The sequence below is a fragment of the Pygocentrus nattereri genome, chromosome 19 (assembly GCF_015220715.1).
Source record: "Pygocentrus nattereri isolate fPygNat1 chromosome 19, fPygNat1.pri, whole genome shotgun sequence".
Classification (NCBI taxonomy): Eukaryota; Metazoa; Chordata; class Actinopteri; order Characiformes; family Serrasalmidae; genus Pygocentrus; species Pygocentrus nattereri.
This window is the reverse complement of record NC_051229.1, coordinates 22,455,999-22,483,586: the sequence shown is the minus strand read 5'-3', so window position 1 is coordinate 22,483,586 and position 27,588 is coordinate 22,455,999. Positions and strand designations below refer to the sequence as shown.

Here is a 27,588-nt window from a genome sequence, read left to right as displayed (position 1 = left end):
CATAAAAACATTGTCAACACATTGAATATTTATTTCCCCCACTGTATCTGTTGCTACCTATGAGATTATGAGGAATGCATGATGTTGTTAACGCTGTTTGGGTGTACAAACCAGATCTGCATTGTGATTGGTTCGTGCAATGCTAACATAAGCTTTACCCAAGATTAGGGCTGACCAATTTACATTGAGAGAGGAGAAATCAGCCATCTATTAGCCTTTAGAATGTTATTCATAGGATACCCTTTGTGTAATGTAAATCTAATTAGAAAGAAATCAGGTTCACTGGAACTTAAACCAAACTAATTTGTGCTGTTTCTGTTGTGTGTGTATGTGTGTGTGCAGTCGTACCAGTGGCTGAAGGATAAGATAGTGAGTGAGGATGGGAGGAAACAGCAGGCTAAGCTGAAGGAGCTGAGACATATCACTGAAAAACTCAACTGTACACTGCCACAACTCGCCGTCGGTGAGTCCAAAACACAAACCCTTTGCCTCACATACTTCACAGAACTGTTACTGCATTATTTAACAACATTAATGACTCACTGACATTCCTCTCTTCTCCTCTGCTGCAGCCTGGTGCCTACGGAACGAGGGAGTCAGTTCAGTTCTTTTAGGGACGTCCAACCCTGCACAGCTCACAGAGAACCTGGGTGCAATACAGGCACGACAAGCTCTTATTATGATTCGGCCAGCACTGTACAGATGCACTGAAACTAAAAGTCGCCGCTGTCGAAACAAAACCTCTTATCTCCAAAATGCTAGCTGTACAGGAGAAATAAAAAACTTACATTACTTTCAAAATAGGTCAATGGAGCCAGACTTTTTTCAAAGTTATATTAGGCCATTTCTTTTGGACCATTCATGATGAAATGTATACATAATATAAAGAGCAATGGGCATTTTCAAACTATGTCAAAAACTGAAAAACAACAAAATTGGAGGTTTTGTTCCAACAGCAGCAATATACACTGAACAAAAATATAAATGCAACACTTTTGTTTTTGCTCCCATTTGTCATGAGCTGAACTCAAAGGTCTAAGACTTTTTCTATGTACACAAAAGGCCATTTTCTCTCAAATATTGTTCACAAATGTGTCTAAATCTGTGTTAGTGAGCACCTCTCCTTCACTGAGATAATCCATCCACCTCAGAGGTGTGGAATATCAAGATGTTGATTATTGCACAGGTGTGCCTTAGGCTGGCCACAATAAAAGGCCACTCTAAAATGTACAGTTTTATCACACAGCACAATGCCACAGATGTCGCAGGTTTTGAGGGAGTGTGCAATTGGCATGCTGACTGCAGTAATGTCCACCACAGCTGTTGCCCATGAATTGAATGTTTATTTCTCTACCATAAGCCATCTCCAAAGGCATTTCAGAGAATTTGGCAGTACATCCAACCGGCCTCACAATCGCAGATCACGTGTAACCACACCAGCCCAGGACCTCCACACCCAGCATCTTCACCTCCAAGATCGTCTGAGACCAGCCACGATTGGTTTGCATAACCAAAGAATTTCTGCACAAACTGTCAGAAACTGTCTCAGGGAAGCTCATCTGCATGCTTGTCGTCGTCATCGGGGTCACCACCTGACTGTAGTTTGTCGTCGTAACCGACTTGAGTGGGCAAATGCTCACATCGATGGTGTCTGGCACGTTGCAGAGGTGTTCTCTTCACAGATGAATCCCGGTTTTCACTGTACAAGACCGCTTGTATGCCATTGTGTGGGTGAGCAGTTGGTTGACGTCAACGTGGTGAATCGAGTGGCCCATGGTGGCGGTGGGGTTATGGTATAGGCAGGCATATGTTATGGACAATGAACACAGGTGCATTTTATCGATGACATTTTGAATGCACAGAGATACCGTGACGAGATCCTGAGGCCAGTTGTTGTGCCATTCATCCACGACCATCACCTCATGTTGCAGCATGATAATGCACGGCTCCATGTTGCAAGGATCTGTACCCAATTCCTGGAAGCTGAAAACATTCCAGTTCTTGCGTGGCCAGCATACTCACCAGACAGCATGTTTGGGATACTCTGGATCAGCGTATATGACAGTGTGTTCCAGTTCCTGCCAATATCCAGCAACTTCGCACAGCCATTGAAGAGGAGTGGATCAACATTCCACAGGCCACAATCAACAACCTGATCAACTCTATGCAAAGGAGATATGTTGCACTATGTGAGGCATATGATGTTCACACCAGATACTGACTGGTTTTCTTAAGGCACAGTTTACAACCTGTATCATTCTACATAAAAAAATGAGGTTGAAAAATGGTCATGGGAAATGAGTTAAATGAGTTATAAAATGAAAGAAATAGCTTTATTAGCCAAAGCTGCACTGTGTTAGACGTTTTGTTCAAATTGAAAGGTAGTGTTACTGAATAATACAAAAACACTAAAATATCATGCATGTGAGCAGCAGTGAGCTACCTTGTAAAGTCTGAAATAATAATGTAAAAATCAGAGACGTTGGGTTGGATTTCGCAGGGGTTTTTGGACCATGTAATACATCTTTACTTATTAATGTAGCACACACAGACTCAAAAAGAAGGTCTGATTTAATGTTTAGGCCTCAATTACAAAAGGAACATTATATGAACGAAGACATGATGATAATAGCAGATTACTCACTTACATCCTCAGAAGACACGTCTTTTACCAAGTTTTGACTTTGAGGGAAGGGTTCCCTCACAAATGACATTACAAAATGTTCAACCCACAAAAAAGATAAGAACAGTCCGTCAACCAACAAATATATCCAGCTGACAGGATCAGAAACTGACCACTGATGAAGAACTAGACGACGACAGAACTGATGAAGTCAAAAGTCCCTTAAATTTATGTCATGCATATATCTCAATTGAGCAGCAACCTTAAACTTAAGTCTGTTGACTTTGTTTATATGTACCAAATATTCAGAAGATTTTACCTTTCTTTTCAGGTTCTCCCAAAGATTACTCCTCACATTGCCTCAGAGATCGACAAAATCCTGGGTAACAAACCCCACAGTAAGAAAGACTACCACCACTGAGGCCCAGTAGTGCTGACGCCTGGATTTCTGGGACTGAGGAGGATGGACCTGTCTGTTGTTTTCAACCCGGGTGTCCCTCACCTGCTCTTCCAGAGGTGTCATTCTCAGCGTTCTGGTGTATTCAGGGCCAGTCAACAGAGCCATGCATGCCTCCTCTAGCCCTCAATCCCAAGATCTACTGTGTGTCAGTGTGTATGTGTGAAGACCCCTGTGGACAAACACCTGAACCGTGAAAGCCCATATTCTAAATATGCTAATGGGTATATTAAGACACAATTAGCGGTTCGTCATCCATATATACCAAAGTCAACCCTCTTTTGACTCTTTAACCACACTGGACTTATCCTCAAAGGGCAGTTGAAACTGGTTTGTGTGAATAGTCTAGCCTGACAAAATAAAGCATCAATCTAGCAGGTGCAGTGCCTATGGGATTGAGTTGTGGTAGCTGGATTCATCGGTGGGTGACCAAACAAGATGGAAAAAAACATGCAAACAGTGCTGTGGACTGTTACTGTGTTCTACAAACTGTGCTCCAAATATTATTCCCCCACAGAAAAACCAATATTCTCAGTTCAAGAAATGTGTCCTTTACCCATTGTAAACATGTTGTCTGATCAAAGTTGTACTGTGGTCTATGTTACCATAGATGGATATGAACCTGTTCCAAGGAACCTGCTATTTCTGCTGTTGGGTTTGAAGCTTAAATCCTAAGACTGTATGCTTTGTATTTAATCATTGGCTTTGCTATGGACAGCAATGGCCATGCTGCTGTGTTCGCTAGCATTTGAGCTTCAGAAAATGAAAAAAAATATATACTTGCAAAGGGTTGTGGTAGGCTGGCATTTGGTATGATGCATAGATTATGCAATTTGTTTACGGCTGACCATTCAGATGAAATGGTCAGGGTTTACAAATTCGTGAAATGATTAGGCTGTAATACATCATTGTAGAGTTTGTTTTTAGCGCTGAAATAAAACGGCTCCTCACCACACATTTGTGCCTTCAGTGATTTATGCAGATTAAGAAGGTTGTGATAATAAAAGGTCATTCCACTGTTATCCCCCCAGTTTTCTGTATAATTAAATCAATAAGTTAAGTGATACTTTATTAATCCCACAAACAGGGAAATTCCACCTCCACATTTAACCCATCCGTTAAGTGAAATACCACATACACACTAGTGAATACACACACACACTAGGGGGCAGTGAGAACACTTGCCCCGAGCAGTGGGCAGCCCTATCCACAGCAATTGTGGGTTAGGTGTCTTGCTCAAGGACACCTCAGTCGTGTGCTGTCGGCACTGGGGATCGAACCGGCAACCTTCCGGTCACAGGGCTAGTTCCCTAACTTCCAGCCCACGACTGCCCCAATGGCATGATGCTAAGTAACTCCGATAGAGTGGAATGCTCCTTTCTAGAGGATTATTCCAGTGGTGGTGATAGGAACCAGACATCTTAAGAGCTTAACGCCTCTAAAAGCTTCTTCACAGAAAGCTATTACACCACATGGTTACGAATATGCTGCCCGATGCCTGTTTCCATGGATACTTCAGTTTACAATCCTAACAAGGACGGTCCCGCCTACTGAAACGTCATTGGACGAATTGACCGCCCCGCTTGAAAAACAGGCTTTTTCATTGGCTGCTCATTCTACGTCACATTCATTCAATTACATCCGCGCCAAACACGGAAAAAAACAGCTTTCAACACAAGAGAAACTGAGTTCACTTCTCTTTTGACCAAACTTCTTAACGTATTACTTTTGCTACTTTATGTCACTCGCTCGTTCCATTAAACGCTCTCGCTTTTGCGAAACCGTTTCAATAGCTTTAAGTTTGGAGTAAAGCGGCTTGTTTTGTGTCTCCAAGGGGTCGTCGTGTCGTGGCGGCCTGGCAGACAAACGGTCAGCCAGGCAGAGGAGCTTTCGGTTTTAAGTAAAGATACAGCAGCAGGTGAGTCGAGCGAACTCTCTAGAGGAAATAAAATCTGACTCCGGATTCATTCAGATCCGCTTGTTTGTTTGGTAGCTAGCTAACATGCTATCTAACTAGCGGCGCTGGTAAGCAACACTGCTTTTGGCGTTTTCTGTTTGTCAGATCTTTTCAGTTAACGTAGCGGAGCCCAAGTATCCAACCAGTTAGCTAGCAGAAATAAAATCTGCTCTGAAGCAACATTACGGGTTTCAAATAGTGTTTGTAACTTAATATTTACAATAGAGCGTTAAAGGCCAGAATTAGTAGCTAACTAGCTAGTTAATGTGGTTAAAGCGAGGTTCCGCCGATTCTTCAACATTTCCACATAAATCATTCAGAGTGGTTTATTGCTGAGGAACTTCCCGACCGAGAGGCATAATGCCTACAACACCAATATGGCAGTTTTATTTACTTTTCCAAATCAACCGGTGAATGCGTGTTTTATATGCTTTTATATGTAAAGTCACTAAAATCGCCCTTTTTTGCCTTACAACACCTTGCATTTATATACCCGTCCTGTATGTATTTTAAAAACACACTTTAGACCAAAACCGTAACTCAACCTATCGGCATCGGGTAACATGTTGGTCGCTATTTCAGGTAGAAGCTTAATGTGAGGGAGTTTGAGACATTAAAGCGATCACAGTGAACAGTTCTCACATAACTAGCTTAGCAGATTTCTGTAGAATTGACTATTTCACACCATAGCAGTCTGAACGGCTATGTTTACACCTTTTAAGATTACATTATAAAGAAATTCTGAAAATCGGTGGGATTCCCTTTAAAATGATACTCGTGTGGTTCTTGTGCGTTCCGAGTGCAGACGATGTCGCTGTGGCGCCACATCATTGATAAACAGAAGGGCAGTGCTGGCAGTGCTGGCGGTGCCCAGGGCGACCGTGTGTGTTCGGTTCCCAACGACAGCTCCGGCCTAGCGGGAGATGACTCATCAAACACGAGCCAGACTCATCCCTGTCTGAGACCTACAGCAAAGAGGAACTTCAGCCAGCACAGTCCACGCTCTGCTGCAGGTAACCGCTTGCTTGTTGCTTTAAAGAAGTTTAGTAGCGATGGTGATCACAGTTTCCCATAAGACGCTGAACGGTTAGAGATTTAGCCCTCGTGAGACAAGATGCAGATCATCTGCTGCTTCAACAAGAACAGTCGTAACATGTAACGTTTCGGAAGTTCTGTCTGTATAGCTCTTCATAAACATGCTGTTTATATTACGCTCATCACCAATAACCTGTCGGTTTAGCTGTGGTCCCATCACAAGGAACTGCTTGGGTTTCTTTCAAAGGAGAACTCCACCGATTACTCAGTCATTCAGAGTAGTTTGATGTGAAACAGAAGTCTTATAGGTGGTGCTGATGGGAATCCGAAGCACTTGATGGCCATGAAAGCCATTTAATTATTCACATTGAATTATTACACAAAACGAATACAAATCTGCTTCCTGGTGCCTGGGACATTATTTTACTGTTATAGTTGATATTTTATATTATTTCATATGTAGTTTAGTTATATTTGATATGTAGTTTTATGGTAACATATTTTAAAAGATCAGTTCATGACTGAAGGGTACATGCAGAGTCTTGTAAAGTAACACATTGCCCAAAGAAAATAGTTTTTTCCCTGTTTCTTTACCACCATTTAATTGTTATCAGTATAACACTTCTAAACTCAGATGACACATGTAGGTTCACTGGTCATTTTGAATCGTATAACAAAATGACTGTATTTGCATTGTAGACATAACCCCTGGTTCCTGTCACCACCACTGTGAAGAAATCTTTGACAGTTGCTTTTCTCTACAGTTCAACAATTTATGTCAATTTTAACTTAAAAGACAAGCTTCAAAATCATTTTGATGTTTCACTGATTTATAATAGAATAATAGAACAGAATCTCTGTCATTGCCACTTCTGATTCGGTACGCCTGCTGTAGTGCTTTGTAACTGTGGAGGAGTGGGCACAAAACTTCTGACGAGAATTACGTGATGGTTTACGGTACCACGTCACACATCAACAACTATGGCTACAGCTAGACATGAAAAGCCTGCTCGCTATTCCCAGGATGGACATCATGGCAGAGGCTGCCAGAAGACTGCAGATGTTTTAGCAGGAAAAGAAGACGGAGAGACTGAACAGGACTGGCTTTTACTTGTTGTTGATAACGTCCTGATGTTAGCTGTAGTGATCGTTGTTTTAGCATGCCTAAGCATGAAGATATGAAAAAAAATGCCCTAAAGGTTTTTAGTACCTATTTGCAATCTAAGACTATTTTGACTGTTGACTGACTTATCGGAAAGATAAGTTAGAAAAGCTAGCTAACAGTAGTTACCGAATTCTACAATTGTGTTTTTAATACAGGCTGAAAATTCTGAATGTACAGAATTAATCTGCAGTATTCATATATACATGTAACAACGTGACTCTTTATTTGTAGGCGATGCCAAAACAAGCCCATCAGTAGTGAAAGACGTTGTCATGTCCGGCCTGCCTAGCTCTCCTGGCCGGTGCCGGGCTCCAGGTTTGTCCTCTGCAGGACTGGAGAGCTCATTGCTCAGGCATTTGGTCTCTGGATCTCCTCAGAGTCACTGCGCTGGAAAGAAGGGTTCACAGCTTATACACAACCCTAATAAGGCCACTGTGACTGTGGATTGGAACACAGCAGAGGTATACCTCCAAGGATTTGCAATTTAATTTTAAAACCTGGGTAGCTGAGAGTTGTTTTAGATCTTAAAAATGCTACCAGTCTGTTGAACTTCAGTAGAAATGTAACAGCTCACATGAATGAGAGGTGTGAAATGATTTCTGTGTTAAGGCTGAAATGTGTATTTTTGCTCACATACAAGCCACCAGCAGTTTGGAGCAATTTTGTGTTTATGTATCTCAATTGTAGGTGGTGGATGTGAACAAGCAAGCTTGCAGGCTGTTGGAATGTCATCGCAGTGATCTCATTGGTCAATCGCTGACATCTATCCTGAAGACCCATCAAATGACTGAGGATGTCTTGGGTGAAGAAAATCTTGACTCTGCTGGGAACTTGTTCACTGTGTTTGGAAAAGTGGTACAAAAACTTGTGTTTTAACCAATAAGAGACATTCAACGATTCAACGATCTAGTTCACTGTCTGTAGAACTAAGACATTCCTACCTATTTCTCTTTGCAGGTAAATGCAGTAAGTAAGACTGGGGCAGAGTTGCCTGTGTCTGTGTGGACACTGTCATGTGACCACCACACCTGTGTGCTACTCCTGGAGAGAGTGGACAGGATATCAGCCCACTTCTCCTTCTCTCAGGAGGTCAGATTCTTGATGTTTGTGGGGTAGTTCAAAGCATTTTGTTGGTGCAAACTGTCTCTCAGTTCAAATGGGTTGTGTAGAGTATTGTTGATGAAGGAATTCATTAAACAGAAGAAATGGGGGCTATTTAAAGTAGTTAATTCTTCAGCTCTGGAACAGGAGAATCCTGCCACTGCATAGCTTAAAGCATAGGTACTAAAATTTGCAAATTTGGTTTCAGATACAACATATTGAACTTAAGAGTGTTGAGTGCACAGACTGTGTGTGTGTGATGTATGTATGTATGTATGTATGTATATTATATTATATTATAAAAATATAAAACACGTATAGAATGGATCCAGTCATCCCTCTGGGGACCAGAGACCGCACAGACACCTTTATGACACACATCTCCAGTGTGCCGTTTTGTGAATGTGTGGAAGGGAACAAGGGAACATAAATCATCACAACCAATGACTGCATAGATTAAGTAATGTTACAGTTTATTCTAATAATATGCAAAAAATATGTTCTGTTGTCTTAATTTACCTAATGTGTAAATAGCTCCTCCACTTGTATGATCATTATGGTTTAAATAAATCATGTTTTATGTTTTAAAATAATCATAACTCTAAATGAACCACATTGTGGTGTGATTTGACAATTTATTTAGTTGGGTTGTAGAGAATCCTAATCTATTCGTTTTGAGGTCAGTGCAGCCTTGACTTTACCTTTATTGAGCTTATGTCAGAGAAAACTGACTTTCTAACAGTAGTTTCAATTCTTGCTGTTCCTGTGGCAGGTTTAAGCTTAATGTTCCTTTTTTGTTTTAGGGTGGGATCCTCAGCTGTGATTCTGCCTTTGCTCATCTCAATGGTTACTGTGACCCTGATGAGGTGACTGGGCTGTCGGTCACTTTGCTGATGCCATCACTGCATGTTCCACTGCACTGCAAGACCGTACCTAAGGTCTGTATCACACCATTCAAATGTAGGAGTAGGCAACATGGCCCAAAGATATTGAGATGTTTGAAGACATTTCCATCATACATGAGTATAAAGAGGTTAATACATTTGTTTGTATGTCAAGTGATACGTTGACTTTTTTTTTTTTTTTTTTTTTTTAAAAGTAAAAGAAAAGTAGTTAATGCATTCTTTTAAGAGAACACGCTTCTGCACATTTGAATGCACAATTAAGGAATTCGCTGAGTTTAGCATGTTGGGAGAATAAAATAAAATGTGGCCTGTGCAAAATGATTGCAAAAATTTTATATATATATATATGTATGTTAAACTCAACAGCAAATAAATTTAAATTGTGCTCTAAAATTAGCAGAAATAAAGCCACATTTGAGTGTGTTCCCTGTGGAGAATTTTTTTTATGAGAAAATCAACAAATCATTTGATCTCACTGGAAGTCTTTTGCATATCCCTGTAAGCTGGAACCAACACAAGGTCCCAGTTAAAACATGAACAGTTTAGTAAATAATTTACAATTTTACATGCTGCGCTTCAGTAAATTCTGTTTAGACTCTTTTGTATTAAGCATGCAGCTTTTCAGTGTTCTTTATGTACTGATATCTGTTATATGCTCAGAAAAGCTTTGTCATTAGGCTAAATTCCATTATATTTCTCACTCCTACTCCTACTAACCCTTACTGGGTCTTATGAAGGCTGATTTATAGCCTGCACACTGACTGGGAAAAAAGTACTTCATGTAGGGTTGCAGTGTTGATGTGTGCTAATAGCTAATGCACTATGTAGTACAGAACGTAAATGCAGCTTTGCTATGACAAATGACAGTCTTGTTGGGTTTATGATTATGAATGTGTAACTGTTTTTATGTTGTGGCATATGTGTGTTGTGTCTTTTCTTAGATGTTGCGTGTGCAGAGATTGTGTGTACAAGGCAGCAGCAGTACAGCACTGCGTGTGTGTGTCCGTTTGCGGGCTGCTGTATCCTGTGGGAGCCCTTCAGGAAGAATAAACGGATCAGGGAAAGCTGATCTCAATGAGAATTCACTTGCTGACATTACAGAACACAGTCCTGCTGGACCAGGTCTGTGTTCATGCATTTCTTTTTAGATTGTTTTGCATCATGGCTTCTAGATTTTAAGCCTCATCTTAGAATAACCTACATTATTATATCAATGTTAGTAGGCAGTCTTCTGCTTTAATTCATGTTTAGTTTTGGTCAGTGTTTTCTAAATGCAGTCCTGAAGGCCTGTAGCACTGCAAGTTTGTTTTCTCCACTGAAGTCATACACTATATGAGCAAAAGTATGTGGAAACCCCTTCCAATTACAGTGTTTCAGCCATACTTGTTTCTAACAGGTGAATGAATTCAAGCACATAGCCAAGCAATCTCCATAAGCATGGATGTAGAATGGATCGTACAGAACTTTAAACATGTGACATTAAACATGGCACAGTCATACAGTTTCTGTACTCTTGGTTCTGCCCCCATGCCGTTTACGTGAAGTGGAAGTGTCAGCAGCTCAGCCATTTAGTGGTAGACCATGTAGACTTATAGAGCGGGGCCACTGAGTGCTGAAGCACAAAGCATGTTAAAATGCCTGTCCTCTGTTGCATCACTCATTACAAAGTTTGAGGTTGCACATTAATGCTCATGTAATGGAAAGAGAGGGCCAACAAGCTCATATAGGTGTGATGATCAGGTGACCACATACTTTTGACCACATATTTCCTAATTCATTTTCAATCCCTTATGATCAGTGCAGGGGGTCTCACAGGGTGAGACAGGTGTGCATCAAAGGTCTTCAGATTAGTGCTGAAACTGACCTCTTTGCACTTCTAAATTCAGGAGACTTGTGGAAAGCGCATTTTATTGTGCTCTTATGCAAGCAGACATGGATCTATGGCATTCATTTATGAGGCATTCAATTAAACTCGCCAAGATGCCGTTCTTATAACATATTTCTTATGCATATTAATAATAGCTGTTCTATTTAAGATATTCTTGTAGTTTCAATATTTTCCCCGCTAAGGTCTGCCTGTTCATTGCTACAAAGTATTACGATTCAACAACTAAAACGTCTTTACTAAGGCAGCTTTGTCAATATTTGTAAATTGGTTATTTTTCACAAATATATAATACAAATACCGGGGGAAAAAACGTAAGAGATTAAAATGAGTAAAAAGTAGTGGTTGATTTATTTAAGTATTGATTTAAGCATTTATTTTTGTGATGTACCCAAAGGCATTATACTGATGCCTACTTTAATGATAAAAAGTAAACCTGAATTATTTGAGTTTTAAGAACATTTTCCTGTTTATGGGACCACAACGTGGTAAGATTTGAACATGTATGTGTATATTTTTTGCAGCTTTTTCTTTCATGGTCTGTATACTGTTAAAGTTGAGACAGTAGGTAAATGCAGACTTTTCAGATTATTTATGGAAATTATGAACTTTGTGTTCTCCAGGCCAAAGAAGAAAAGAACGTCCAGATATGTACTATTGTAAAATGAAATGACATACTCTGTTATGGCATAGGGTGTGTATTAGAGGGTAACCTGTACATCAGTGACAGCACCATTTACTCTGAACACATTTTGGAGCATTGTGTGCTGCCTTCTAGATGATGTCTTTTTTCAGGAACACCCATACTTATTTCAACAAGACAAAACCAAGCCACATTCTGCATGTGTTGCAACAGAAGAACATGTTTTGAGGTGGTTTCATAAGAGTAAGCCAAATAGTGAAACAAATACCAACATTCCGAATAGGTATACATATAATTCAGACCAGTCTTCTACTTTAAATCTAAGACGGTGTTTCCTATTTGCAGTCTTGGAGGCCTACCAAGTTTGTGGTGTTGGCTAATTTTCAAGCCCATATGAGCATTGTAGCATGATCTCAAACTCTGAAGGTCTTCAGATGAGTGCTAGTCAATAACCTGTTAAAGATGCCCAGTACAGAAACATCACACCAAGTCATTCTCTTGCTCTGCAGGTGGCAAAGAGGGCAATAGAGATGGCGTCTGCTCACCTGGCTTGGGTGTGGTGTATACTGGATCACTGTGGGCATTTGCTCCTTCGAGCAGCCTTCTGACTCTCCATCCTAACGGCACCATTAACAGCATCAGCAGCATTTACTGCCCCCTACTGCTGGGTTACAGCATGGCCCAGCTACTTGGCAAGGTACTCTCCTAAAACCCTAACTTTTTCAAATAAAGGCACGTGTTTTAGTTTTATGTATGCAGTTTATGCCATGTCATATGCTTTAATTCTGAATGATTTCTTACATGAACAAACTGTTAGAATACACATCTTCAGAGAAATTGTTTTTGATTATCGTGTGTGTGTGTGTGTGTGTGTGTGTGTGTGTGTGTGTGTTGTATTAGAATATCACCTTCCTGATACCAGCTTTTTATGAGAGGATGTGTGCTTTTGACAGAAGCACTAGTCTTGTACCTCACTCACAAGATGAGTCTGTGTCCAACCACTCCAACACAGGTACATGCTCTTTCTGTCCAGTCAGCCTCTGCCAGGAATCTACAATATAAGCCATCAGTGCATTATTAAAGGATGCAGTTGATCAGCTGAGAAATGTTTGGTGTCCTAATTTTACCTCTTTATGTTGGGGCTGGAGCTGCATGGCTAGTGTTACTACAAATCACTAAAAGTTAAGTCACACAAGTCCTTTTTTTTTTTTTTTTTTTTTTTTTTTTTTTTAAATAAATACCTCCCCAAAACTCTCAGAACACATCTAGGCAGAAGCTTGCTCCATTTCGCATGCACAGACGTCACGCAGACACATGGACATTAGATTCAGTTTGGAAATGCAGGTCTACAAATGTCTCCACTTGCAACGCATATTGTCCAAGGTGAAGGCCCACAACCTTCGGCTACCTAAACGTTTTGGTTGTTTTATAAGTCATATTGTGTATAAAACCGATATGTCAAGTCTACACAACTTTAATGCAGACCTCTAAGCGGATTTGCAGATGTATTTACAGAAATTTTTGGGTGGCTCTTGACAAAGTGTTTGTTAGCCTTGTAGTCCTAGTGCTAAATTACAGAGGCAAAATCTGGACACCAAACATGCCTTGCTTGATTTACTATATCTGAACCAGACGGAAAGTGATATAATCTTGATTTTTCACTGAACCATCCTTTAAGCTCCTCATTTGCTGAATCGGAGCTGGGAAAGCACTCTATACCATACAACAAACTGTAGACATTGTTCTTTACTCATAATAAAGTGCCAATGTTAAATGGTTTCTTTCTTGCTCCAATTGTCTCTGTTATTCTCTCAGACTCCTGTAAATGCCTTAATGATGTTGAAGGCAGTGCTTCAAGCCTGTCTGCAGATGCTGTGTCAGCAAAGGAGGATCAGCAAGATACGTGTGGTAAGTACTTGACATCATGTATGTTTATGCACATGGGCACAAAGTTTTAGTGAAAATTTAGCTGGAACTTAATCACCAAATACATCCGTAAATATTACATCGGCAAGGCCGATTCTTTTATTTTTTCTATACACTGAAGACATTAATGTTTGAAAACAAAAGATAAGAGAGATCAGGAAACAAAAACTAACATTCTGATATTTTCATCTAGATGTGTTTAAGCACCATGTTCTAAATTGTTTAACTTGTTTAACTTGTTTTTTAATCTCAAGCTCAACTGCCTTAATGTACAGGCAAAGCAACATTCTAATACTTTCCAATACTTTCAGAGAAGATTGTAAATAATTTTGTAAATGTTTGTATGCAGCTATTAAAGTATGAGCCTATAGTGGCCAGTTTGGCTGATCTGATATTTTTTGTACATCATGGTGGCCACAGCTATCTGAATTCTTCTGTATACTGTTTATTACTCTGAGGTAATTACTCACCATAACAAAGCCAAGGGAGGTCAGGGTCAAATTTGCTATTACTGTCCTTGATTTTATAAAGAAATGTTGACATAGCAGTTGTCTTTTGGACAAACTTTGTTTATGCCAGGGGTGCTTGATCCTGAACCTAAAGATCTACCACCCTGCAGAGTTTACATCCAAGCCTAATGTAACACCTGATTGAGGTAATGAAGGCCTTCATGGGTACATTCATATGAATATTGAGTTAGATGCATCGGATCTGAGCTCTCCATGGCAGCAGATCGACAACACTAGTATTGGGCTGTCCTGGTTTGTGTGCTGGACTGGAAGAAAAAAAATCTCAGTATTTTATATATATATATATATATATATATATATATATATATATATATATATATTTTTTTTTTTTTTTTAGGTTATTCAAAAGAAGCAGTTGTTAGGAAAAAAAAAAAAGAGGTCAAATGGCCCCTTCCTGGCAGAGTAGTCAGTTCTTGGCCACATTGAGCAACAAAACCTTCCAGATTTAAACAAAGCAAACTTGCAGACAGAAAGGAGGGACCAGATTGTTCCACTCAGCACTGGTGGCTTCAAACGGTTGAAGAACATTGCCAAGCTAGTGTCCAGACCAATTATTCTCTATGCAGTTTAAATCTTGACTCTGACTAGGCCAGAACCATTAGTGAAAAATATCTGTATTTTGGACTTGGGCCTTTTTTTTTTTTTTTTTTTTTTGGAATGGGAGTGTACAGTATACAAACATACCCTCATGGCCTTTACAGGAGCATACAGTACAAGTCATAAAGACCTAGATTATGTTGCAAACAAGACTGTGAGACAGAAAATAAGGTGTATTAGAATCTGAATTGTGAGTCCATTCCTGAGTAGATTTACTGTGTAAATTATACGTAAACTGTAACAGCAGCATAGCATTGTGCAGGTGATTGGTCATTGAGCTCATAATATACAGTGTATTATATAGAAATTAAATGAAAATGTGTGCATCTGCAGATCTAAATCCAGTGCTGGCTGGTGACAGCATCAAGTACCATGCCATGCAAAGGAGAGAAGGTGTTGGCAGAGCGAGAAGAGCCTTTGCTGGGGTCCGGGCTAAACTGGAACAGCAAGGCAAAGCTCCCTGCACCAATAACTCCCCTGCAGTCCCCTCCATGCCTCTGGACAGGTAAAAGTGCAGCTGGTGCTGCATAGATTTCTCTAACAAGTTTGATTGATTTTAGAATGCAGGAAGGTCTAATGCTAACAGAGAATGCTGAGGGAGAGAGAATATCCCTTAAGCACAGCAGCAGTTCAGACTTTAGTTCATAAAAATTCTACACTATATCTGTGAGCTGGCTGAACGATCAGAACTACGAAAGAGCCCCATTTCATGTTTTTCTCATATTTGGTTTCCTTTCTTCAGTACCTTTAGAGTGTGTGTGTGTGTGTGTGTGTGTGTGTGTGTGTGTGTGTGTGTGTGTGTGTGTGTGTGTGTGTGTGTGAACCGTTCAGAAGTGGACTTGGTTTTGTGCTTCAGATCAGTGTCCCGCTGCGTAACCCAACTGCACTTGAGCATTAGGTCTCAAACTAACGAGCAGACATTCTCCTTCAGGATTTTCTATTGGAGAACAGAATGGTTCCATAAATTATAACACGTAATACAGAAGAAAAGGAACCACACAGGAGCTTTACTGTTGGTGTGATGCACTTATGGTGAAATGCAGTGTTCGGTTTACATCAGATGTATCAGGTCCCATGTCTTCCAAGTAGTTCCACCTTTAACTGATCAGTCCACGCAATATTATCTGTTGAGGGTTTTTTTTTTTTTTTTCCCTGGCAAGTGCAAGGTGAGCCTTTGTGTTCTTTTTGAGGCAAGTGAGGCCTGCAGTTCTTTAGCTTTTGGCCTTGTTCTCTGACTTCTGAGTTCTAGATATGGTCTTGGAGAAATTTTGGTAGGCCTGCCACTCCTGGGAAGGTACACCACTGTTTTCTCAGTGTGTGATAATGGATCTCACTGTAGTTCACTGAGTCCCAGAGCCTGAGTAGTGTCTTTGTAACCCTTTCCAGACTGGTAGATTTCAATGAATTGTTTCACATTTGTATTTGAATCCCTTTAGAACATGGCATAAGCCTGGTTGTGGCTTGTGAAATTGAACCCATAGAATCATCATTTTAAAAACAGAATTTTTTTGTTTGCTTGGGTTATCTTTGTCCAATATTAAAAGTAGTCTAATGACCTGAAACATAAGTGTGACAAATATGCAAAAATAGAAGAAATACTTTTTCACAGGTCTGTGTAACATTTTGGTTGTGTACAATTGTATATGTTCGCTAATAAGATGATCTGCTTCTGTAAATTTTGTCTGAAATTTATGTGGAACTAATTGATTTCTGTGAGCTGGCATAACCGCTATGAGAGCATAGTGACCATGTACATCACAAGCAATGACCAGCGTCCAAGCAAAGTGCACCATTATGGAACCAGTAGAACACTATTGTTGCACAAAGTTTTTAGAATGGCCTTGGTTTATAATAGATATGGGGTCACGAAAGTAGATTTGTCAAATTTCTTATGTCATGGTAAGCAAAAATATTTTTAACAAAAACATGAAAGTCCAATTTTTGAAAGTATATTTGTTAGTCAGTTAGTCTTTATAAGAAAAGTCTAATAGCTAGTCTAATAAGAAATTATTACCGTAATGGTTCAGGTTCAGTAAACGCAGGAACAGCAGTGCTCAGGAAGATCAGTTTGATTCTACTGTGTTCTTGTATGTGGATATTCTTTTGGACATTTGACTTGTCTCTTAGACTGCGTTCAGGAACCCTAAATGTTACTGCTTTTTCCTGCTGCTCTTCCTTCTCCATGACTTGGAAACCTTTTTGTGACCTCGTCTTACTAGCTGTCCAAATACCAGAGGACACGAGAGATGCCGTTTAAAATACCTGTCAAAGCGGTTTGCAGTGGAAGTCACACAGGTATAAGCTACCCAGGGAGACATTTAACAGATTTTAGAGAGACCTCACTGCAGACACAAACATAGTTCAACCATAATTTAAATGTTGTTAAATTTATGCTTATATATTCATTGTATCGTGTACATTGTACTTGGTGAGAAGGGAGGCAAAGGAATGTAGCAAAAATTTCTGGACGCAGCCTTGATGAGTTGAACTGGAGCCATTAGTGCCGGTTTAACACTAAACAGTTACACTGCTGTTGCCTTACAGGGCCTGACTTTTCCATGCCTGGCCCGAATCTTTTAATGATTAATGATGTTCTTTATGCAGACTGGAGGACACAGCAGATCTCTGTGCAGAGGCAGCTGCAGTAGTAGCCCACTGCAGTGAATCTGTCCCAGCTGAGTCCACCATGGCCCTTCTGCAGACCTTCACCTTGGTGGAGTCCCAAGATTCCTCACTCCAAACCAGGCACCAGCTTTCCAATGAGATCCAGGACCCAGTCAGGTCTGACCAGTGCTTAGGAAAAGAGTGTACAGCAGTGGGCAGCCTGTGTTCAGATGGTGGCCTTCAGGACTCCAGTTTTGAGGTGATCTCTCTCGGAAGTCGGTCTTCCTCTGGATTCTGTGAGAAGTGGGCAGGGCCTGGGAGGCCAGACGACACACAAGCAGAAGTGTTGGACTCTGGCAGCTGCTTTTTGCACCTGGACACTAATGGTGAGGTGATTGCACAGGCCCTAGCACACCTGGACCTGAACGAGAGTGTGGAGATTCAAGACCCTCCTGGTGGCCTTGACCAATCACTGACCTCATGCGACACAGCCGAGCTGCTGCGCACACCCTCACCCTACGTCGTGGAGTCAGACCCTGAAACTGAGACAGTTAACCCTCCAAAATGTGCGCTCCCTAAGCTGAAAGATCAAGAAGGCTGTATCAGCCCCCAGCAGACAGTTTTGAATCGCCTAGAGAAGAATCCAGATCACTGGAATCCAGAACCATGGACTCCATTCTCAGAGTTCAGTAAAGGCCATGTTCTCGATCCCCAGAGTGGTGGAATGCTGTTGTTGGGTGACACTCCAGCGACCTCAACTCCAAAGAAGCCACAGAATGCTCCTTCCACACCCCTCTCTCCGCTACCCCTCATACAGGAGGGCATGTTTCAGGCCAACTGCTATCACAGGGATGGAAGACCCATTGGTATGGAACCCTTACCTGCTTTTAGCCTTTAGAGGACTGTTAAGTTTAAAAATGGCATAAAATCAGAACCTGATTTGTTTTCATTTTTCAGTCATGTTCAAAATACTGTGAAAATACAGAACCTTAAGCCCAGCATCATGAATAGAGTCGAATCAAGGTTTAGTGTTACTCCCCTACTAGTTGAGTATAGCAGTCATATTAATCTGAACTGTTGGCATCAAACAGCCCATATTTGATCATTAGTCAGGTCTGATGTCTGTCTCTGTGTGTTCTGCTGTAGAGGTGCAGTATGACGTGCGCAGAGCCACTCTCTCCAGCGGACGTGCTTTGTACTGTGTGTGGTTGAGTGGGAGTCATCTCCTCCTCCAGCAGCAGGAGACACTGCAGAGTACACAGTCCCCCACATCAGAGTTCTCAATTCAAGACAACTCTGCTTACAGCCTGGGAGAGGTGAGTCAAAGGCTACGTTCACATTGCAAGTCTCTTTGCTCGATTTTGGATTAACACAAATTAATCTGCGCCCTGAAATGAACCTCATCTGCACCTCCAAGTCCACAACGTCACGTGAATGTCGTTCACAACACTGTTCAACCAAACTAATTAACAGAAAAGAATATTTTTGCAGTAAACACTTACTTCAACTTGGGTGTTGCTGCCACGTTAACACAAAGTTTGGGGTATACACAGTGGGGAAAAAAAATCTGACCATTCTCATTAAGGTTGCATGGAATCAAAGCTGATTGGTATCTGATTAGGACCGCAAATGAAAGTGGCTCAAATCTGATTTGAATCAAATATGCGCCATTCCAGCCTGCAAAATGTGAGTGATAGATAATATCAAATGCAATATGAAAGTTATTTCTTTACTTCCACTTCTAATTTAGCTGTTTCTTAATTTTTGCTGTGTTTCTTGATTCATTTTAATATTGTTTGTCAAAACAAACTTACTGAAGAAATTGAATTGCCATGGGCCACTGTTGACATTTAGTTTGGCAAATTGCCTTACAGTTTGGCTTTTGACTACAGCAAACAATCATTTTGTTTTAGGTTCTATATCCCCTGACTTGAGTATATTAAAGGAATTGGTTCTCAATCTGTGAATGTTAACTTGAGAAATTTGACAGCTGAGAACTGAAACATTTCGCAACTGTTGGAGTTGGTCCAATTCTGGTGTTTTCACAATCTAAATGATATCAGCTGGTGTTGGTTGTCTGTATTTTTAGCTCTTCAATATTTGTGTCTGCGACTGGTCTGGCACTCACAACACTTTAAGCTCACTGTACCTTTTTTCCTTTTCCTGTTTTCACACACCAAGGTATGAAATGAAGTTCTTTGTGAGCTATATCTGTAGTGTTGGTGCATGCGTGACTACTATGCAGTGTGTTTTTCCCATGAATTTGGACTGACTACCTCTCCTTTTTATATTTGAACATTGTTTAGGCAATAAGCGTGGCAGCCCGAGCCGAGGGCTTGTGCTCCTCAGTGGACCTGGAGCAGTCTGGAGCATGTGAAGGACAGTTTGAGGAGGACTACCAGCCGCTGCGCACCGTGGGAAAAGGAGCCTTCGGCTTTGTCTGGCTCGCCTCCCGACGCTGTGATGGACAGGAGGTGAGAGACAGGAGCAGGGTCATCAGAGACTCCAGTCATTTAAATTGAGGACTCCTAATCTGTGATTTCTAAACTTAATTACAGATTTGTCAGAAAAACATCCTTGTATGGCTGAACTGATATGTAGTATTTTCACAGTCCTGAAGTATTAGCTGACCATTGTCATGTAAGTAATTGCAGTTGACAGTTTGCCTTTGTGCTACAGTAGTTACAGTACAGTTACAGTGGCCAGACTGATTAGCTATCTTGCTTCATAATGGTCCACATTGAGCTTGAGCTAAAAAATTACGCTTTGCTGCCCTGTTTAGTTATTTACATGAAATAACTAAATATTACTCAGTAAAGCCCACCAAATGTGTTCACAAGCATCAAATAAATAAACATAACTCGCCCTCTTAATTTGATTAGCGCAAACAAACATTACCTAATTTTGCATAGCCAGGTCAGTTACTGTAAACACACATTATTTGATGTAGCTATTTCACAGGCACTCTTGTCATGAATGCAAAAATTGACATTCATACACTATATTGCCATAAGTATTCACTCACCCATCCAGATAATTTAATTCAGGTGTTCCAATCACTTCCATGGCCACAGGTGTATAAACCCAAGCACCTAGGCCTGTAGACTGCTTCTACAAACATTTATGAAAGACTGGGTCACTCTCAGGAGCTTGGTGAATTCCAGCATGGTACTATGATGGGATGCCACCTGTGTAACAAGTCCAGTCGTAAAATGTTCTCTGTACTAAATATGCCACAGTCAACGGTCAGTGGTATTATAACAAAGTGAGAGCGATTAGGAACGACAGCAACTCTGCCACAAAGTGGTCGGCCACGTAAAATGACAGCAGGGTCAGCGGATGCTGAGACGCATAGAGTCAATCGCTACAGACCTCCAAACTTCACTTGGCCTTCAGATTAGCTCAAGAACACCTGCACAGAGTCCTGACCTAAACCCAATAGAACACCATTGGGATGAATTAGTGCAGAGATTACAAGCCAGGCCTTCTCGTCCAACATCAGTGTCTGACCTCACAAATGTGCTTCTGGAAGAATGGTCAAAAATTCCCATAAACACTCTCCTGAGCCTTGTGGAAAACCTTCCCAGAAGAATTGAAGCTGTTATAGCTGCAATGGGTGGCCAAAAACATATTAAACCCTGTGAATTATGAGTGGGCTGTCACCCATGTTCATATGCGTGTGAAGGCAGACAAGCGAATACTGCTCTGAGTTTGTATAGCCATGGCGTTTCTGATTAGGCGAGAAATTAAGTGTCTAAAGTATATAGTTAAACACTACACTGTTCATGCGAGAATGGAAGTGCCCATCTCTAGTGACTACACAGTGGATGCGAATGCTAAAAATAAGGCAATAACTCTCAAGTTGTAATTATTGGCTATTTTTGGACAGATAATAATTCCGTTTCTCCCTTTTATCAAAGAATAGTAGATTTCACATTGATATTGCACAAAGCTACTTTGAGTTCAGCCCTCTTTTATATGCCTTCTTTCTTCTTTTCTCTCTGTCTCAGGTGGTGGTGAAATTTATCAGGAAAAGCAGGGTGGTGAGGGAGTGTTGGGTGGAGGACCCTGAACTGGGTCGGGTCACTCAGGAGATAGCCATACTTGCCCGACTGAGCCATCCCAACATTGTGAAGGTATGCATGCTGTTCTAGATAGTTTCCTCTTCTCTTAGTGTATTTACCAATTTTCAGCTTAAGACTGAAACTGAGGCCAAGCTGGCACTGATATGTATGGTATGGTATGAACTGTAATCTGTGGCTAAAACAGTGGTTGAATACTCCTAGTACTGAATGTTTTTTAGTGCCCAAATGTATGAGATGAAATCGACTTGTCATTTATAATATGGTGCTTGTGAAGAAATGCAGTGTTTCATTAAGGAATCATGGACTGTGACATGCTCAACCTGCTGTGTTTTATGGGGCAGGTATTGGAGGTATTTGAGAATGAGAGCTTCTTCCAGATGGTGATGGAGAAACACGGAGATGGGCTTGACCTATTTGACTTTATCGACATGCAACCCAGACTGGACGAACCCCTGGCCAGCTATATCTTTAGACAGGTCTGTGCATTTGAGGTATAGTTGCCTGGAAATAGGAGTAGACTGCCAGAGAAGGAAATAATACTATTTAGTGTATTTCACAAAATTCACAATGAAAAAGAGCTAAAGTGTTCTTATAAACATTAGACATTTTCAATGCAGTCTTCAGGCCAGATTTCTGTTTTGTAGTAGATTGCAACTTGGCTGAACCAGGGAATTAGGAGTTTAATTTAGTCCAGGGAGAACCAAGTAATGGTGCTCATAAGTTAATCAAAATATACTAGACTGGCAAAAATCGAATTTGAAGTGTTTCAAAATGTGAAACTGTATCATTGAAATGCCTCTCACTTCTGAGAGTCTTTCATGAGATGGATGAAGATGACAGAGGGTCTGCTGCATTTTCACTTAAACTTCTCTGACATCCCTGACTCAGCTAATCAGGCTAATGTTAGGTTTTCATTGTTTGTATGCTGCGTTATATCCATCTTTTTGTGGCACACCAGTATAAAGGTTGTCAAAACTCATACCTGAGGTGGAATTTCAACCGATATACTGCCCACTACTACACAGAGTCTATATAAAAACCCAATTATGAAGCTTTGCAAATTGATTGACAATCTTTCAATAGCGAATCATGAATCGCATCTAAGAATTTATTTTTCCCAGCCATAATATTTTGAGTGCCAGGCACCGAAGATGGTTCTGTTTGAGAACTTTATCTGAGCCAAACCAATCAGTGTAGTGTGTGTGTGTGTGTGTGTGTGTGTGTGTGTGTGTGTGTGTGTGTGTGTGTGTGTATAATAAGAGCACTGTAATTTTTTTATTTTATTTTTTTTTTACTTATTTTTTATAACCACATTAAAATATCAGAAACCCAGACTTTGTCAGAATCGAAAGTCCTATCAAATTTGAAAAGATATGCATCTTCACACCCCTAATGTGAAGTGTGTGTTTGTGTTCCAGCTGGTGTCGGCGGTGACTTACCTGCATGGGAAAAGTGTTTTGCATAGGGACATAAAAGATGAGAACATCATCATAAACACGGATTTTCACATCAAACTGATCGATTTTGGCTCTGCCACCAAGCTGCAGCCAGGCAAGCTGTTCCACACGTTCTGTGGCACACTGGAGTACTGCTCCCCTGAGGTGCTACAGGGAAACCCGTATGTACTGAAGCATTAACCTCTACTTTTACTTCTACACTAAACCTGCTCCTCCAGACAGCATTTCATTCCCTTCCAGATGAAGTCAGGGTGAAGACTGTATGATGACATTGAGGTAGTTGCCTGTAGTTTAGCGTCCAAGCAATCACTGAAAGATGAGACGGATGGTTTAGGGGAATGTACTGTAGGTGGTTACGATGTTGAGCTTGTTACAATAGTAACTTTTTAGTGCTTTAGTGCCACCCTTTTCAAAAAGGTTCTATAAAGTGGTCAATCAAAACTACATCATTTGTTCTAATGTTCTAAAATTCAGTGCTGTTGAATCTCCTTCTACAGTCTTTATTGTTGTACTCTTAGTGGTGCAAAGCAAACTGTTTACATTAACTGTTTAAGGTAGTTACTGCATTATAACATTATATTGGAACACAGTGGAACAGGCAGGCTCATAGAAATTGTATTGATTCATTGTGCCTGCTTCCATGGTGTTTTGTAGATACTTGCTGGTCTAAGACTATTTTGCATGTGTAGGTATGAAGGACCAGAGCTGGAGATGTGGTCTTTGGGAGTGCTTCTCTATACGCTGCTGTTCAGTGAGAACCCTTTCTGTAGTGTGGAGGAGACTCTGCAAGCCAAACTCAACCCTCCCTGCGACATCTCGACAGGTGTGTGTGTGTGTGTGTGTGTGTGTGTGTGTGTGTGTGTGTGTGTGTGTGTGTGTGTGTGTGTGTGTGTGTGTGTGTGTGTGTGTGTGTGTGTGTGTGTGTGTGTGTGTGTGTGTGTGTGTGTGTGTGTGTGTGGGACAGATGTAAATATCATTATCAAGAGAGACACTCGTTTAAAATAGAAAAGTAATATAAATCTATTAAAACCCCACTGACATTGAATGGTTTCATTCAACACCTGCTCATGGTCAGATGTTCTCATATATCTTTAAAAGAAACAGCTTGCATTGTGGGAGAAGTTGCGATTTCCTTTGCAGTTCCCTCTGTCTCAAAGCCTCACTTTTGTAACATTGAGCAGGACTCTTGATGCCACAATAATTTTATTGACAAGCCTAGTAAATAGCACAATGAACTTCATGTCTATACCGCATTCCAAATTATGTAAATGGTATTTTTCTCTGATTTTTCCTAAATGGTCGATGCAAATGACAGTATAATTTGAAAGTCCTCAACCGTTGCAGTGTAAATTGAATTTTACTGAACAAACCTCACAATGATAACAGTATCTTTTCAAAAATAAAAAAACTCAAAATGACTTTTCCAAATTATTATGCACCAGAGTTTCAAAACATTTTATCTGTTTTGATGTGAACTGCCTCTCACCCGCATAGATCATTTGCTTGAGGTTACTCCAAAGGTTCTCAATAGGGTTGAGGTCAGGGGAGGATGATGGCCACAACATGAGTTTATCTCCTTTTATGCCCATGGCAGCCAATGACACGGAGATGTTCTTTGCAGCATGAGATGGTGCGTTGTCATGCTTGAAGATGATTTTGCTATGGAAGGCACGGTCCTTCTTTTTGTACTTCTTTTTACTTGGAAGAAAGTGGTCAGTCAGAAACTCTGTATACTTTGCCGAGGTCATTTTCACGCAATCGGGGACCCTAAAGGCTTTGCACTATCTGATGCTTTTCGGCAGTAGAGAGATACTTTTTCTTTCCCATATTGCTTGAAACCTGTGGCCCGCTTAATAATGTCGAATGTCCTTCTTAAGTAGTTTTTGTTTAATTGGGCTCACCTGGCAAACACAGGTGCCTGAAATTGATTTCAGTGATCCAAAGATCCCTGAGACACAATGGCATCCATGGGTTTAGTTGAAAAACAAAAAATGTAATCTTTGACACTTAAATCCAATTTGCATAATAAGTTGGAAAACTGTGTAAGCTGGATTTCTCAAGAGCAAAACTAAATGGCATTTTTGAAAATCGCCATTTTCATGTCCTGTGGGCAACAAAATGGTTCCAAACACGATACGTTCTAGCCTTCGTAAATAGTTCCACAAAATGCCATTGAATCCACTGAATTATGAGGTCGTTAAACAGAAAATGAGTTTACTACATATGATCTAGCACCGCTGTACACTGAACTGACATCATAAGACATTAAAGTTCACGAAAACACACAGAACAAAACCAGCAGACTTTGTCAATTAGGGTAGTTACTTGTGCATTAAGATCATTAAGTGTGCTTTTAGCACAGATACAGCAGTGTTCATATTTCAACGCCTTAATGACCTTGTAAGAATCCGGTGAAATTCAGGTGACAAGTTTGGTTTGGAACCCTTGTTCTCCAGATAAGTGATTTTTCAAAATCCGCTCATGAATTTTCTGCCATAAAGAAATCCAGCTTAGACCAGGGCTTCATGCTGACTACAGAATGACATGCAACTTGAGAGCTCTGTGTGCTTGTATGGGCAACATTTCATCCCAATTTATAAACTAGTTTCAGTTTAACATGTGACATAAGTTCTGTCATAAGTGACAGAAGGTGATGTTCAAATCTCTGGTGCTGTGTTGCATCACAGCTGTAAATGGCTTGCTGAAACATTGATGGTACACATCTTCAAAAGTGGTCAAAATGGTTTGGTTACCATCTGTATAACTTGGATGGAGAAGGTGGAAGAGCTGCACACGGAGGGGCTTGCCTCTATTAAGAAAAATTCATGAAGTGGCTAGTCAGTGTGGAGTGTAGCTTAATTTTGCTATCTAGAATCTGTGAAAAATATTAAACCCTAGGTTAGCAAGAAAGAAATGTTGCAACTGTGATTTAATATATAATGCACAGTGGTTGCACAGTTTGCTTGGTTGGTTGTTTTTTGGGCCCACCACAAAATTGAAGTGAAGATTTTAATTGGTTCTGCCTCTGAGCTTGAATATCTGTCAGTGGCCTGTTTTTTGGACATAAGCAGCCTGACCTAATTAAGCGCCAACTCAACCCCGTTCTTCAAGCAGCAATGGGCTGAAATGTGTAAACTAGTGATGAGTGATCAGAGGAGTGTTAGTTCTGACATGATGGGTCTATATGTGTCTGTTGTCAGAGTTGTATGGTCTGCTGGTTGGCTTGCTCCATCCTGTGCCGACTCAAAGGATCACTCTAGAGGAGCTGCTCCAGGAGTCGTGGATCCGGCAGCCCATTAACCTGGCAGAGTACAGCTGGTGGGAAGTGTTTCCTGGCAGCCACGGTGAGCACAAAGGATACTATAGCTGTAAAAGTGCCTCAGCTCCAGATTTGATTCATGCTACTGGGTGCACTATTTGATATTCTCATGATGATTCATATTAAAAATTATTAGAGTAATTATGCTGTTGCACAGTGACACCAGAGCTGGGAGACAGGTGCTGGAGTCCAGTTCCACCACATTGTAGCCAAAAGCATGACCCATTTATCTTTCTGCTGTGCCAGAAAGCCTTTCCTGTATCCCACTCATGCTCCTGATTGGAGCCTGCACAGACTCAAACTAGAACTGTTCAGTCCTAGTTATTATTCACCTGCCGCACACTGGATTCTCTACATATTCATAGTGACATGTCATCACGATACTTCTAACAGTAGTCATTGGTGTTCATAGATTTATTTTTCGTTCTCACTCTTGAGCTCTTGACCGTGGTCACTGATTTTCGTAGATCCATTTCTAATTGTCAAATAGGCTTCTCAGCTGGGGCTTGGGGCCCAGATTTCTATAAAGCTGTTTTTGTGAAAACATCCACTGTAACAAGGACTGTGGAATATATCTGAAGTAGATGGTCATTTTAAAAGTGTTAGTTTTGCATTAGATGCTGTAATTAACAGATTGTCTATTCTCCACAATGTCAGTTTCGCATTTCAGTGTTACAGTATCACAGTGCCTTGTTACACCCCTAAAAGATGCACACAGCTTAAACAGCAAAGTATTGACCAAGCATTCTCCAGCTTTCTGTTAAGACGCATGCTGTAATATTAACTCTGCTTTATCTCTTTTTCGATTTGTGAATACAGATTCTGCTGATCATGCCGAGTGCGTTCCAGGTGTTCAGCAGGGGGACATTAAGTCTCAGGCTGGTGACCAGAAATCTCTGCAGTATGAAGATGATGAAGAGGAGGAGGAAGAAGATGAAGAACAGAGGAGAATGATGGCAGCACTGAAATCTGAACTTCTGAAGTATCTCAATGATGAATGAAGACTGGGGAAGCTGGGAAGTACTTTTGGGCTGAGGTAACTTCACCAGGCTAAAGTGGCAACAGAAGGAAACAAGGTGGAAAATTTGCACTTTGCACTAATTATATCTTCATTTTTCTTCCATGAAGTTGTGTTGGTTGACCTGTTTACTTTTCAAATGAAGTCTTGCTTGAACAAAACTGTCTGTCTGTTTCTTTAAACACTATAAATCCTGTCTGTGGTGAATGTCAAAGGATCTTGTATCATGTGGTGTGAGTGAAATGTCTCTAAATTACAAATTAAAGAGGCCTTAAATGTAA

The 27,588-nt window shown here is 40.6% G+C and overlaps 2 protein-coding genes across 6 annotated transcripts in view; both read left to right on the top strand.

The window, feature by feature from the left end:
* Window positions 1–4,035, top strand: part of kcnab1b (potassium voltage-gated channel, shaker-related subfamily, beta member 1 b) — a 106,539-nt gene extending 102,504 nt beyond the window's left edge. For all 3 annotated transcript variants that reach the window (XM_037531251.1, XM_037531252.1, XM_017699200.2), the window contains 3 exons: window positions 343–463; window positions 573–661; window positions 2,955–4,035. In XM_037531251.1, the coding sequence (XP_037387148.1) occupies window positions 343–463; window positions 573–661; window positions 2,955–3,044 (300 nt within the window). In that variant the 3' untranslated portion in view covers window positions 3,045–4,035. The remainder of the gene's footprint in view (window positions 1–342; window positions 464–572; window positions 662–2,954) is intronic.
* Window positions 4,036–4,718: 683 nt separating this feature from the next.
* Window positions 4,719–27,588, top strand: pask (PAS domain containing serine/threonine kinase). 3 transcript variants are annotated; one of them, XM_017699197.2, is made up of 21 exons: window positions 4,728–4,799; window positions 4,915–4,998; window positions 5,843–6,050; window positions 7,469–7,698; window positions 7,925–8,092; window positions 8,195–8,326; window positions 9,142–9,276; window positions 10,185–10,365; window positions 12,281–12,468; window positions 12,672–12,783; window positions 13,587–13,679; window positions 15,158–15,329; window positions 17,429–18,294; window positions 18,575–18,744; window positions 19,735–19,902; window positions 21,439–21,564; window positions 21,855–21,989; window positions 22,932–23,131; window positions 23,660–23,793; window positions 26,171–26,314; window positions 27,109–27,588. In XM_017699197.2, exons 3-21 carry the CDS (start codon window positions 5,846–5,848, stop codon window positions 27,288–27,290), a joined length of 3,741 nt encoding a protein of 1,246 aa, XP_017554686.1. In that variant the 5' UTR covers window positions 4,728–4,799; window positions 4,915–4,998; window positions 5,843–5,845; the 3' UTR covers window positions 27,291–27,588. The 3 variants fall into 3 exon arrangements, with proteins under 3 accessions (XP_017554684.1, XP_017554686.1, XP_017554687.1); XM_017699195.2 differs by having other exon boundaries at window positions 4,719–4,998; XM_017699198.2 differs by lacking the exons at window positions 4,728–4,799; window positions 4,915–4,998 and adding an exon at window positions 5,050–5,105.